Genomic DNA, 14901 nt, shown 5'->3' with positions numbered 1-14901 from the left:
AGAAAATAAATAAATAAATAATTTAAAAAAATGTTTAAATAAAGGCACTTTCCTGGCAGTCCAGTGGTTAAGACTCCGAGTTTCCAATACAGGGGGTGCAGGGGGCACGGGTTTGATCACTGGTCGGGGAACTAAGATCCCACATGATGTGCGGCACAGCCGAAAAAAAATATATGCAGTATGATTGAAATTATACTAAGAACCCACATACAAAAGAAAAAAATCACCAAATACACTAAAACCCTTAAATGTGTAAGTTTAGGTGATGCAAGACTGTATGCTACCTGTTCTTTGTTTTCTAACTTTTAAAATAAGTATACATGACTTTCATAACGTACTTTTTAAATATTTTTAAATCCCTAGGAACTAAATTCTAGTCCTAAAAAGGTAATTTTCCAAAGGATCCCGGCAGAACCCTTGGCTTTCCCAGTCTCTGGGGCCGAGCTCCATGTGCAGCTCCAAACCTTCCAGTAGGGCCATGATGGAAAATATGTTAGAGACTCCAGAAAGGTCCAGTGGTCCCAGAGCATCCCCTACATGCCGATCAGTGCCAAGCAGGTGGCCATTAGAGTGCTTTTTTAGCTTTACAGCACTGCTTCCTGATGCTTCTTCAAAAGAGGTTGTAAGACTGATTCCTCCACCTCCCTGTAGGGTGTGTGCAGATGGGCTTCATATATGGATGAAATCCTGGGGACAGTTTTTTGCTGCCACACAGATCCAACCCATCCAGGAATACCTGCTGGGGTATATGCTCTTCCTCGTTCCTGCGTGGATCCTAAGGGATTTGTTGCCAATAGAGAGAATAGCTTTATTTTTCAAGTCCCTAAGGATTTAGGGGCAGGTGAGAAAGTTAAAAGCCAAGGTAGAATATTAACTATATAGGAATAATAAATAACAGCAATGAACTGTGCAGGAAATGATGACTAGTGAAAAGTAAAGAGCATTTTCAAATGACATATATTTGGGGTCCTTATTTGAAAACTAGTCAGATGAACTGGACATATATTTATTGTGCACCTACTATGAGCAAATGCATCATTAGGATCAGCACACAATGTTCCAGGCAGGTGCAACAGCTTGTACAGAGGCCTAGCAGAGGACACATGGCACTTAGGTACACAGATGGCCGTGCTTAATGGAATCCCCATTCCAAAGCTCAAGGATTCTGTATTTGTATACTTGCATAATGCAAATTTATTTGTAGCCTCAAAATCAGCATTCATGGTGCTTTTGCATCATGAGGGGACATGTGCAGATAAACACAGAGTTGCAAAAAATGGGAAGCATCCCACAGGAACGTTCCCAGCTAAAGTTGAACAAGGCAATGTTCTGCTTTCTTGATTTAGCTCATACTGTAAACAAGTGTCCTTTTCATGGTTTCTTTCGCGCCACTTTTTTTTCCCACATTTTTGTGCTTTCTGTTGGTGTTTTGCCATTTAGAATGGCCCTCCTGTGCAGTGCTGGAGTGTTGTCTCATGTTCCTGAGCACGAGAGGCCACAATGTGCCTTACGGAGAATAGACGTGTGTTAGATGAGCTTCCTTCAGGCACGAGTTACAGTGCTATCGGCTGTGAGTTCAATGTTAAAGAATCAACAGTATAAATTAACTAAGGTGACTTTAAACAGAAACACACAGAAAACAGTTATATATTGATCAGGTGACAAAAATACTGTGACCAGAGGCTCAGAGGAACCTAATCTCCTATTTCCCCTAGGAACAATGGTTCAATATGCCCTAATTCAGTGTTTGCAGTGATGTTAGAGAATGTAACTATAGCAAATGTCAAGAATCGGCTGTACTGGGGGGGAACGGAGTTTATGTCAGAACTGGTTAATTTACCTGAAAGCCAATATGTGAAAACATCTTTCACATCACAGTCTTGGCTCAGGACTTTCAGAACGCCAGGTGAATACACAGAAAGACAAACAGCTAACCAAGTAAGAAACATTTCTCAGATGAAAGGGTCTAGGAACAAGAAGGCCTGTGCCGTTTTTGGCATGAGGCAACAGGAGGTCTGCGACACAGCTTTGAAAGCAGGGTGCTTTTCTTCGTATGTGAAAAGCCAGACTGACAGCCTGAACTTTAAGTAATAAAACACCACTGAGGTTTTCCATTCACAGTACGCTTCGCCGAACACTTAATTTAGAATCACACAATTATGTTTGCTTAATGCCAATTAATTATTAAACATGTTTATTGAGGTCTGACAGCCATATAAGAGAGTCATCTTTTATATACTGGATGCCTGTTAAGCTTCAATAAACATGTTAACAATCATTTGGTGTTTAATGTGCATACGATATCGGCTATTAAATCTCAGGGCTGGACTGGATGAAACACTTATTTTTAAAAGTGAGGCCCAAGTTGGTAAAAGCTGGATCACTGGTTGGGTCTGACACTCAAGTTCAATCAGCTGAAGGGGCCCAAGGAGGCCATCGTAACAGGGATGGCAGCCCCAGGGAGAGTTCTCTTGCCTTCCCAGCTGACAGCTGACGGGCTCTGGAGTCCACCTGCCGGGGGGTGGGGAGGTGTCCTGGGGCCAAGTTCGAGAGCTGTGCAATCTCAGGTATATGCCTAAACTTCTCTGAGTCTTAGTGTCCTTCACTGTAAGAATACGACAGTAACAGTACAGCTTTTTACTGTCCAAGGTTGCTGTAACTGTTGGGGCCCAGAGTAGGCTGCTCCCAGATGTGCCTCAATGGCATATTTATTATTTTGAATTAAAGTTACTTAAGAAATGGCCAACACACAAGGGACACTCTGACCCTCCTTTCTGTCACCCTGAAAGCAGGAAAAAAAAATCTCTCGTGTGAAGGGTGCCCTCCTGCATCTGGAGGTAGAAGGATGCCCTTATCGCCAGAGATGGGGATTCGGGCGAGAAACCAGTATAAACAAACCCTGTTACTGCTTTAATTTACTACCCCAAGCCCAAACTCGGTTTAGATTCTTCACTAATTGGGCAGCCCGAACCTAAGTTTCTTTGTCCTGTCAACTCCTCCCAAATTTATTATTTCTTTGTCTAAAAAGTATAAAAGTTATCTGCTTTGGGCATTTCTTAGGTCCCATGTCTATGGGACCAGCATGAATTAAAAAGTGTGTCTTTTTCTCTTGTTAATCTGTCTCATGTCCAACCACAAGAAATCAAGAAGGGGGGAATTCCCTATTGGTCCAGTGGTTAGGACTCCACTCTTCCACTTCAGGGTTCAATTCCTGGTTGGGGGACTAAGATCCTGTATGTCCTGTGGGACTGCCAAAAAAAAAAAAAAAAACAGAGAGAAATCAAGAGGAGTAGAGGGAGCAATTTCCCCTACCCAACATTAAACACGAAGTAAGAGAGTGAAATTGTATTAAATGAGCATTTAACTTAGGGGAATTCAAATGTATGTGTTTGGCAAAAAGATGAGGGGGAGAACCAAGAGGAGGAAGAGAGAGATGGAGAAGAGGGGATGGGAGAGAAATAAAAATTTTAAAAATTGGTGGCTCTACCCACCCCTGCTTTCAATGTCCCAGACTGAGAGCAAGGTGGGAGAGGGACTGATAATACATTTAGACAAAATCATACCGTTCATATTTATACATAAGACTCCTGTTCAGGAGACACATGGCCACTTGCCCTGAACTTTATGGACAATTTAAGAGACCAACAAGGTGAATTTCTGCTAGACACAAGTTTTTGCCTCTTACCCGCTGACTTTAGAACCTAGTCCCAAGCAAGAGAAGATGAGATTTCTCTACCATACTTAGCACAGCCCCTGGAACATAAAAAGTGCTTGCTTGATCAATGTCAGCTGCTATTACGATTACTGCTGTGACCATTGGTGTCCTCCTCCACGTGAGTTTCCCCACACATACGCCCACTGGGGAAGTCCGATCTTTCTTCTAAGCTGGAGGCGGCCGAGCTGCTGAGCCAAACTTATCTGTAGACTGCGGGCAATGAGGCTGATTTCCCACCTTGGAAGCTCTATGAAGCAACTGCTCGGAGGGCTTGATTTCCTCCAATGGGGCCATCAAAACTGCACAGCTAGCCTCCCTGTGCCAACGCTTGAAGTGGATCAGTGCCCTGAGAGGCACGCGCACAGCCACCAGGAGATGCATCCATTTGCTGATTTAGATGGAAATAAACGTTTATGAATGAATTATGGGTGTGAGTCGTCCACTTATGGATGAGGTGCAGCTGCAGCTGGGATGTGGCTGAGGGACAGGGCTGCAAAACGATGTGACAAAAGGCTCTTGGGCGCTCTTCCCCCACCCTGACGATGGAGTCCAACTCCTCTGCCAAAGCCCTGCTCAAACTCTGGTCCCGCCAAGGCCCCCCCAGTCGGAATGACTCGCTTCTTCCTTGATCTCTTCTTGGGCTTCGTCCCTCATAGCCCTCAACAGTCTCTCCCTCATCTTGTTTTCATTTGCCTGAATCCATTTTCCCCAACAGACAGTGGGAGGAAGGCAGCTGGCAGCAGGAGCAGCTATTATTCTCCAGGTGTTATCTGTGTTCAGATCCTGTATCTGCTGGTCCTAGTCACATGTCTTTGGCTGTCATCTAGCCTCACTGAGCCCCAGGTGACTTTAGTGTTTTTGAAAGTGGAGATTGCCTTAGTCCATTCAGGCTGCTATAACAGACTACCATCGACTGCATGGCTTATAAACAACCAACATTTATTTCTCATAGTTCTAGATGCTGGGAAGTCTAAGATCAAGGTGCTAGCAGATTGGGTGTCTGGTGAGAGCCTGCTTCCTAGTTCATAGATGGCTGTCTTTTTTCTGTGTCCTCACATGGAGGAAGGGGTGAGAGAGCTCTCTAGGGTCCCTTTTATAAGGGCACTAATCCCATTCATGAGAGCTCCACCTTCATGATCTAATCACCTCCCAATGGCTCCCAACTCCAAATACCATCACACTGGGGATGAGGTTTCAACATATGAATTTTTGGGAGGGGACACAGTCTATAGCATTCCAACCATGATTATCCCCAAATTCATGTTCTTCTTACACGTGAAATACATTTACTCTATCCCAATAACCCCCAAAGAATTAACTGGTTCCAGCATCAACTCTTAAGTCTAAAGTCCAAAACCTCATCTAAATATCATCTAAATCAGGTATGGGTGAGACTCGAGGTGAACTGCATCCTGAGGCAGACTCCTCTCCACCTGTGAAATTGTGAAACCTAGCAAGTTATGTGCTTCCAAAATACAAAGGTGGGACACACGCAGGAGCGACATTCCCATTCCAAAAGGCAGAAATAGGAAAGAAGGAAGGGGTGACAGGTCTCAAGTAAGTCCAAAACCTAACAGATCAAACAACGTTAAATGTTAAGGCTCAGGACTAATCCTCTGGCTCGATGCTCTGCCTTCCAGGCCCACTGGCAACATCACCGCCAAGGCTTGGCAGGACAGCTCTGCAGTGGCTCTGCTCTGGTGCCCTGCAGCTCTACCGGGCTGGGGTCTCAGCCCTGGGGCTCTGGGAGGCCCCCTCCATTCTAACCCAGGTGAAGGCAATCTGTCCCCCAGAGCCATGCACTCTAGGCCTGTGGCGGGACTGGCAGCCTTGCTGGGCTCTGAATTACCTTCCGTGTCATTCTTCTCTTGCCCTGAAAAATAGCGCCCGGCCTCTAATCCATACTAATCTCCTTACCAAACGGTTGTTTGGCCAACACCCTTAGCGTTCTCATTTTTTGCAATATGGACAGGCTGAGAATTTTCCAAATCTTTAAATTCTGGTTCCTTTTTGCTGAACAATTCCATCTTCAAATCATCTCTCTCTTCTCACATTTTATAAGCAGTCAGGAGAAACCAGCCTGCTCCTTCAACACATTTTTTAGAAATTTCCTCAGCTAAATATCCAGTTTCATTGCTCACGAGTTCTACCTTCCACAAAACAATAGAACTCAATCACAGTTCAGCCAGGTTGTTGCCACTTTATAACAAGGATGGCCTTTTCCCCAGCATCCAATAACGTGTTCCTCATTTCCATCTGAGGCCTCATCAGAATGGCCTTTACTGTCCATATTTCTACCAACATTCTGTTCAGGATGACTTAAGTATTCTCCAAGAAGATGGACGCTTTCTCCACAGCTCTCTTTTTTTTTTTTTCTGAGTCCTCACCAGAATTGCCCTTAATGGTCCATTCACAGCAGTGCTGTGAAGGACAACAGGCTTTTTCAAGCAGGAACCTCAAAACTCTTCCAGTCTCTACCCACTACCCAGTTCCAAAGCTGCTTCCACATTTTAGGTATTTGTTATAGCAGCAGCCCACTTCTTAGTACCAACTCCTGTCTTAGTCTGTGTAGGTTGCTGTAACAGAATACCATAGACTGAGTAGCTTATAAACAACAAACATTTACTTCTCACAGTTGGAGTCTAGGATGTCCAAGACCAAGACACTGGTAGGTTCGTGGTCTAGTGAGGGCCCACTTCCCGGTTCATAGTCAGCTGTCGTCTCACTGTGTCCTCACTTGGTAGAGGCGGCAAAATTGCTCACTGGGGTCTCTTTTATGAGGGCACTAATCCCATTCATGAGAGCTCTGCTGTCATGACCTAATCACTTCCCAAAGCCCCCACCTCCTAATACCATCACATTTCGGATCAGGTTTCAACATATGAATTTGGGATGGGGGCACATTCAGTCTACAGTAAGAATAAAAGCTATCTTGTAGACACAACAGCTATGTATGGCTGCCCGGCCTGTGCACTGCACAACTCCAGCTCTGGGGGTTTCCATCCTTGGAATGTGAAGATACAATGCAATAATCACTCTCTGAAGAGCTTTATAAGTACAGTCCCCAGTTATAGCTGGTATGTTATAATTCTTATACAGTGACTCTCTATTTGTCAGAGTTACTAGGAAGATCAGATGCAAGAATTAATAGGAGTGGATGTTAGCCCTTCCTCACCCCCCCCCCCCCACCGGTCCTTGTGTACTGCTGCAAATAGCACGCCTAGGGAGAGGTCAACACCAAAAGCCATTTATCAAACATTCACTTGCCAGTGTTGTGCTGGGCGACTTAATAAACAAGGTCCCGCCTATCTTTTCTGTACTTTTCCTGTTGGTTTTCTCCACATCCTCTCCAACTGCCCCCTGACCTTTTGAAATACCCTTGATAAAATTAGACAGGAGAGCTTTAAAAGGCTCCAAGTAGGCAACTCTATTGTGTATACCAAAGTTCAAATTCCTAAACCTATATGACAAATCCAGTTCTAGCTTTAAACAAAAGAATTTGTCACTTAAAAAAGAAACCCAGCAGTTTTCATATTCTTCCTCCCAGGCTCTGGAGATTATCATGCACACACTCATTAATGTGTGTCAGTGTTTCCCAGTTAACGAGTACCCAACTTGGGCCAAACAACATACTAGAAGAAGCTCAAATATGGTGTCCGAGACCAAATTCATTTGTCTAATTCATCTGACAATAAAACATTAGGAAATGCTGAACTAGTCTGGCTGCTTGCTGAACTGAGCGTTGCCTGTGTTTCACCATCAAGATCCCAGTTAGAATAAGACATGATGGGGCTGGAGCAGGTGAAGGGCCCTTATCACTCATTTTAATTCTTTGTAATTAATTTCTATAATGCCCCAAGGTGAGAGCTTTTCATTAGAGTGCCCTCTTCATGTGGGTTTCCCACAAGCTAGGACATCTCCGTGCTCCTTCGAAGCATAAAGGTGAAATGTTTACAAAGAGCTCTCTGATCCCTCATCCTGGACTGTTACAAATGTCCAAGCTGAACACTTTTTTTTTTTAACAGAGTATACTTTAATTAGTCACCTGCACGCTCATTGGGCTGCCTGTGATGGCTGGTGGCTTTAACTTAATTGGTTTGCTTGCTGAATCCTTCCAAAAGTCTCACGTCCATAGAGGTACGTTCACAGAAGGGGTCTATCATTTTATGGGGCCAACACCAGATAGAACAGAGGTACTTAAAGACCTTCAGCTGGTGTAACATAAAGCTCATTATTAAGGGCAAAAGCACGTGTTTATGCACGACTGCAAACAGTTACATTTAAATTGGGCAGCAGGGGCCCAGGAAATGTGGGGGCCCAGCCTGACACTGTCCACCTGAAGTTCCTTGCTTTTGAGTACTTCGCATTGCATTATTGTTCTTCTGCACTTAGAGTGCCATAATCTGTAAAATGAAGGAAAAATAAAAGCAAGCAGACAAGGAAACCCAGCAGGAACATGAGATGCTGCTCCTGGCCTGTTCTATTAGGTGCTTATTCCACAAGGGTACACAAAATGCAAGGAAGCTTCTGCGAGCGCGACACCAAAGCAATAATGTTTGAGGGGGTGATAAATAATAAAGTCGGGTGGTGATAAGGAGGGCTGAGTTTTGGGGATCCGTTTGCCAGATGCCAGGCTTCTTACCCCCAATCTCTGTCTCTGTGGGGAGGCACGTACCCCTGGGGTTCACTGGAAACAGTCGATCAACAGAAAGGAAGACCTTGAGATTCCTGGTGGAACTCTTATACAAGAGGACACTAAGCCGATCTGGGCCCAGGTTGTGCTAAAGATACCAGCAATGTTTACCCTTTATGGCGTGCTTACTGGATGCCAGGTACCATGCTACACCCTTTATAAACATAATATTGCATGCACACACACACTCCCAACCATTAAATCTCCTGCTTTCTTTTCTTCCCGGCACTAACCACTGTCTGATGATCTTACATAAGTATTTTATTTTCTTATTCTCTGTCTCCCCAACTAGACTATAAGCTCTGTGCGAACAGGCACCTTGTCTTTCTCATACCTTGACGTAGTCACAGCTCCTAGAGCATTAATCAGCACACAGTGAGTCCCCAATTATGCATTGATGAATAATGATGAAACCTGACAGCAATTCTATGTGAGGTATCATTACTCCCATTTCACAGGTGAGGAAACTGGGGTCTAGACAGACAACTGACTTGCTCAAGGCCACACAGATAATAACTGGCAGAGTTAGAATATAAACCTGGGTCTAGCAGTTTCCAAAAATGGACCTCTTGGACTATTCTAGATTATACCACTTGGCAGTGGGAGGCTGCAGCTAGCTCTTTCTGGAGTGCCAAGCTTTCTAGCTCCCAGTTCAGTGACTTCACTTTGCTAGCCAGATATTTAAATGCCATGGCATCAGTATTTACACCACGGAAATTGGTAAAGTGCTACCAGCCAGGCTTCCTCTTCAGAAGAGCTGGTTCACCAGCTCACCTCTGGATATCTGTGATTCAAGTGTGCTCTGCCAGTTTTGTGGATTGCCTCTTACTGATCCTTAACTTCTCAGAGGCCTCCTTTCCCCCACCCCGGTCCCCTTTCCCTGAACCCACTCTTTTCATAATGCCCAGAAGAGGAAGCAGGCATACCTCTGGGGCAAGAAGGGGAGCTGTAATTCTCTCGGTGGGCTGCTCTCCACACCTGAGGCCCTAGCATTGCCTGGGTTTTCCACGTAATTGGTCCTTATTCCTCACAGACGGCCACACAAAGAACCCTGGGCAGTCCACCCTCATGAAAAGCTTTCCCCAGGGTGATTTGTGGAGGTGAGAGTCCTCCCTTCCCTCGTGAACCTTTCAGAGCTATAATGAGCAAGGAAGGGAAGGGTGTCTACTAGGCTTCCCTTTTCCCACCTCTCGTCTGGTTTGAACTGGGGCTTTGTGTCTGTCCAGGAGCCTCGAGAAATTCTTGGGCGCTGCTCAGGGAGATAATAGGTTTGTTGATCCTGGAATCCCACCCTCCACCTCCAACCCTGTGTGAGTGCTAAGCTGCTTGTAAGACGGGGTGGCAACACATCTTTCGAGAGGCTGTTTGAAAATGCTTTATGGTACGTCGTAGGGTTGCAAGGCTCTAGCTGAACAAATGGAAAAACTAGTCTACCTTAAAATAGCCAAGGCAAGTAATTTCCTATCACCTTGTTCCTTAAACGTACTTAACATCTAGAATCTGGCCTTCCCAAAATATGGCTAAGGGTCATCAGTTAAAATGGCAACTTGGAGATAAAAAGCTTCCACTTTAATAGTTGCTCATAAAGTGATGCCACAAGCCCTTCTGTTTGGAATGGGGGGAGTTAGGAATCCCGCAACATCCATTATTAAGTATTATTGAATTTAACAGGCTTGAGCCAGCCTAGGAGCAGGACCCTTACCCCACATCCACTAAGGCTCAGCATCAGACCCCCTGACCTTTCCAGGGGCTTCCTAAGGTCTCACACCTTAGGTTTGGCTTTCTTCTGCTTTTTCTTGGATGGAATGGTTTGCTTTTCTAACTCCTTTCTCCAGGTTTCTAAACTACTCCTTACCCCACAAGGAGAGTTAGTGATGACAACCGGAGGGGCACTCAGTCTGCTATTTTCTTGTGTTCTTCCTTTTTCTTTTCCTCTTCCTTTTTATTGAACGTTTTTGCTCCTTTTTGCATTCCCTTTATTCATTCACTCATTCATTCATTTATCCTATTCCATTCCTTTAATAATAAAGATCTATTAACTAATGTCTGTGTGTCACGAAGTAAGATGCTAATTCCTACGGATACAGGAATTCTGCCTGCAAAGAGTTTACCTTTGGGGGAGGGGTGCCAAACAAGTACAAGCGGAGGGAAAAGAGCAGGGCACTGTGGGTGTGTGCAGGGCCTGCCCCTGGGAGTTGGAGAAGGCTACATTTGACCTATGACCTGAAAGATGAGCAGGAGTTTACAGAAGTAAAGGGGAAGAGTGTTCCAGAGAGCAGACAGCAGGTGCAAAGGCCCTGAGGCACAATGCAGTACGGCTCAGCTAAGGGGCTGAAATTAGCCCTGCAGGGCTGAAGTGTGAGGCGACTAATGGCAACAGATGTGGCTGGAAAAATCAGGAGGGGCCAGATAATGGAGGGCCAAGCACACCATGGTAAGGAGGTGGGACTAGATGCCGAAGGCAATGGAAAGGTTGGAGCTGTGAGTGACACGATGAATAAAAGAGCAAAGGAAGGGTTAACCCATTCTCCACCACACAGTCACAGCCACCCTTCAAGAGAGGCCTCTGAGTTTCTCAAGATGGCTGGTGTCATTACTGAATGAGTCATCCGGCCTTAATGTTGATGACTGGGGGTGGGGTTGGGGGGGGGGGGAGGAGGACCGTGACTCACAGGGGGATGAAAATAAACCAGCCTTATAACTTTAGATGCAAATGAGAATAAACAGAATCTCTGGGGCTCACTGCAGTTGGTCTTTTTTGAGGAGGAGAGGACTGGATACTGAGATACAGGGTCTACTGAACATTTTAACATCTTGCCTGCATCTGTTGGCAGGCAAATTACTTCACAGGCCATGAATATGAGTCACTAAATTCTAAACCTTGAGTGAGAAAACCAAGTTTGATAAATGTGTCCAGCTACTGGAATAAAGACCCAGAATGCAAGCAAATCATGAAGCTTAGACGGTGCCAATGCAAAAGCAGCCCCAGACCTGCGCTTACTGTTACGCTCACACACACACTCATGCACACACACCCTCCCTTTCTTTCCTCGAAATATCAGTTGCAAATGTCAATTCCTAAAATATCTCAGGCCTACAAGGCGATACAATTAAAAGTGACCAAAAGATGAGGCAGAGGTGTGTTTAGGACAGTTGGAGGTGTGTGTGTGTGGGGGGGGGGGGTACCTCAGAAAATAAAAAGAAAAGAAAAGAAGAAGAAAAAAAAAATCAGTCAAGAAGAATCATGACTCCAAAAATCACATTTCAAAATGTTTCAGTATTTTCAGGATTTATAACTTCTCCAAAATTCCTGCAGTATTCTTATGGGTTTAAAAGGAAATGATTGCACATACTTGATTTTACTCTCTAGAAAAAACTTGCCCTGATGCTATCATTCGATAACACCTAAGAAGGCCTGGCCTTTAATTATTGACCAAACACCTAGGGTTACAGAGCTTAAGTCCTTTTGAGAGGCCCGATTAGCTTGTCCAGGGTTAATTAGCACCCTTCTTAGCATTCTCGCCCACTCCCTATTTCATGATGGAGAATAGTCATGAAATATTTTTCAAATATAGTATGTTAAATCCAAGAGGTTTAAAAAAAATTTTTTAAAGGCAGACTAAGTGGACAAGAGGCTATGTAAAGAAGACTTCCCAGTATGTCCTTATTTTTATTTTTATTTTTTTTTTACTTTTTGACCACACCTCGTGGCATGCGGGATCCTAGTTTCCTGACCAGGGATCGAACCTGTGCCCCCTGCAGTGGAAGCATGGTTTCAACTGCTGGACCACCAGGGAAGTCCCACCAGTACGCCCTTAGATTGAGCCCCTTAAACCAGCAGTAAGCACACAGTCCTCTCTGCTCTTTGTCGTGGAAGAGTTTTCGAGATAATCCAGACACTTCCATGCTTTTTTTTTTTTTTTTTAAAGAATAAGCATCTTTCAAAATGGCGCCTTCCAATAACCAGTGACTCCCAGGAACAACAAACATCCCCATCATTTGTCAGGGAATTTGGTACCATTCAAAAGACACTGCCCAAGAAAGCACCTCCTCCCCGCCATGTAGTTTGCTTGAGTGAAACTCCAAAGGCCATCCCTCTTGGGAAAGCTGGCTCTGGCAAGAAGTTGAAATTGAATCTATTGGCAAAATGGGAAATTATTTGGGGGCGACGGAATTAAACTTCGGTAGTTTTTCTTCCTTTTCTCAATTGTACTTTTGTTCACAGCTTCAGCTGGGAGAGACAGTGTTCACATTTAGTTTGGAGTTTATGAGTTCATATTTTATAATTAACGTTGCCAACAGGGGAGTTTGATTAATACCAAGCAGTGGATTTTGAGCAATGTTCCATACAAATTGCCAAATTTAGCAATAAAATAAATTGGTGATGTGAACATAATTAGTAGGATGACTACTTAAAATTCAAAACTGAATGTGAATAATTCCAAATCATCTGAGCCACAAATCCATTATTTGTATAGAAGGGAGAAAGTATAGCATTTGGGTTTTATTTTGCCCTCAACCACAATGTTATTCAGCACCAAGCTGAACATAATGAAACTTCTACAATGGGTTGTGACAATATTTTAGAGCAACCCAGAAACATACACAGATGCGTGTGCATGCACACACACGAAGGGAAGGTAATAAGGATAAGAAATGCTAAACTGTGAATTTTCATTGCAAATGTAAAAATCTATAACAAATTTTTCTGCAAATCCTGCATTACATTCTTCTGATGCACCATACATAAACCTCTGGCACAAAATTACTCAGGAGAGGTTTTTGCCTTTAAATATTCACGGTACCTTATTGTCGCCCTGGACTTCTCCAAGCCTTTGCTGAAGTTCTTTAATTTCTTCTCCCAGATGTTTATTTCGGTCCTGAGAATCTCTCAATAGTTGTGCAAGATTAGCCTGCAAACTGACAAAGGATTAATCTCCAAAATTTACAAGCAGCTCATGCAGCTCAATATCAAAAAACAAAAAACCCAATCTAAAAATGGGCAGAAGACCTAAATTGACATTTCTCCAAAGAAGATATACAGATTGCCAACAAACACATGAAAGAATGCTCAACATCACTAATCATTAGAGAAATGCAAATCAAAACTACATCAGTCAGAATGGCCATCATCAAAAAATCTACAAACAATAAATGCCGGAGAGGGTGTGGAGAAAAGGGAACCCTCTTGCACTGTTGGTGGGAATGTAAATTGATACAGCTACTATGGAGAACAGTATGGATGTTCCTTAAAAAACTAAAAATAGAACTACCATACGACCCAGCAATCCCACTACTGGGCATATACCCTGAGAAAACCATAATTCAAAACGAGTCATGTACCACAATGTTCATTGCAGCTCTATTTACAATAGCCAGGACATGGAAGCAACCTAAGTGTCCATCATCGGATGAATGGATAAAGAAGATGTGGCACATATATACAATGGAATATTACTCAGCCATAAAAGGAAACGAAATTGAGTTATTTGTAGTGAGGTGGATGGACCTAGAGTCTGTCATACAGAGTGAAGTAAGTCAGAAAGAGAAAAACAAATACCATATGCTAACACATATATATGGAATCTAAAAAAAAAAAAAAAATGGTCATGGAGAACCTAGGGGCAAGACGGGAATAAAGATGCAGACCTACTAGAGAATGGACTTGAGGACACGGGGAGGGGGAAGGGTAAGCTGGGACAAAGTGGGAGAGTGGCATTGACATATATGCACTACCAAATGCAAAATAGAGAGCTAGTGGGAAGCAGCCGCATAGCACAGGGAGATCAGCTCGGTGCTCTGTGACCACCTAGAGGGGTGGGATAGGGAGGGTGGGAGGGAGATGCAAGAGGGAGGAGATACGGGGATATATGTATACGTATGCTGATTCACTTTGTTATACAGCAGAAACTAACACAACATTGTAAAGCAAGTATACTCCAATAAAGATGTTAAAAAAATAAAAATAAAAGGTAGATTTCAAAAAAAAAAGATTAGCCTGCAAATATTAACACATTATGAAATATAATCAGAAACGGAGGCATGGAGAAATGCGGGGCTTTCTTAGACTTATTGCAGCCAGCATCCAAGCCCAGCTGAACCATTAGAATAAACACATGTACGAATGCAGCAAGTGTGCAAATCACACCACTACAACTGCATGGAGAGAAGTAAAGTTGGCCATGAACCTCAATTCGGGGATGTTCTTTGTTTCCAGAATGGCTCACAGACAAGTGATGGAGGAACTGGTCTTTTTTTTTTCTTTTTTTTTTTTTTTAATTTAAGAGCGCCTCACAAAAACTCTTGCAAGTGGTCTTAGTTCAATTCTAACTTTGGGTCAACAATATAGGAAAAATTTCATTTCCTTGTTTGGATAATTTCATTTCCTTGTTTGGATAGTTTTTTTTTCTTCAAATAGATCGTGTTTAATGAACTTTTCTTTGCCACCTTAATGCCCAGAATTCTGATCAAAATTGTCAGCCAGAGAAGAGGC

General features: G+C 43.6%; 1 protein-coding gene across 1 annotated transcript in view; it reads right to left on the bottom strand.

Moving 5' to 3' along the window:
* CCDC149 (coiled-coil domain containing 149) overlaps positions 1-14901 on the bottom strand; it is a 95387-nt gene that overhangs the window by 31228 nt on the left and 49258 nt on the right. Inside the window, 1 exon segment of the mRNA XM_057547345.1 lies at positions 13214-13321. Within this exon segment, the coding sequence (XP_057403328.1) occupies positions 13214-13321 (108 nt within the window).

This window comes from Balaenoptera acutorostrata, chromosome 5 (assembly GCF_949987535.1).
Source record: "Balaenoptera acutorostrata chromosome 5, mBalAcu1.1, whole genome shotgun sequence".
In the NCBI taxonomy this organism is placed as follows: Eukaryota; Metazoa; Chordata; class Mammalia; order Artiodactyla; family Balaenopteridae; genus Balaenoptera; species Balaenoptera acutorostrata.
The sequence above is the reverse complement of the archived record's forward strand: the minus strand, read 5'-3'. Positions and strand labels throughout refer to the sequence as shown.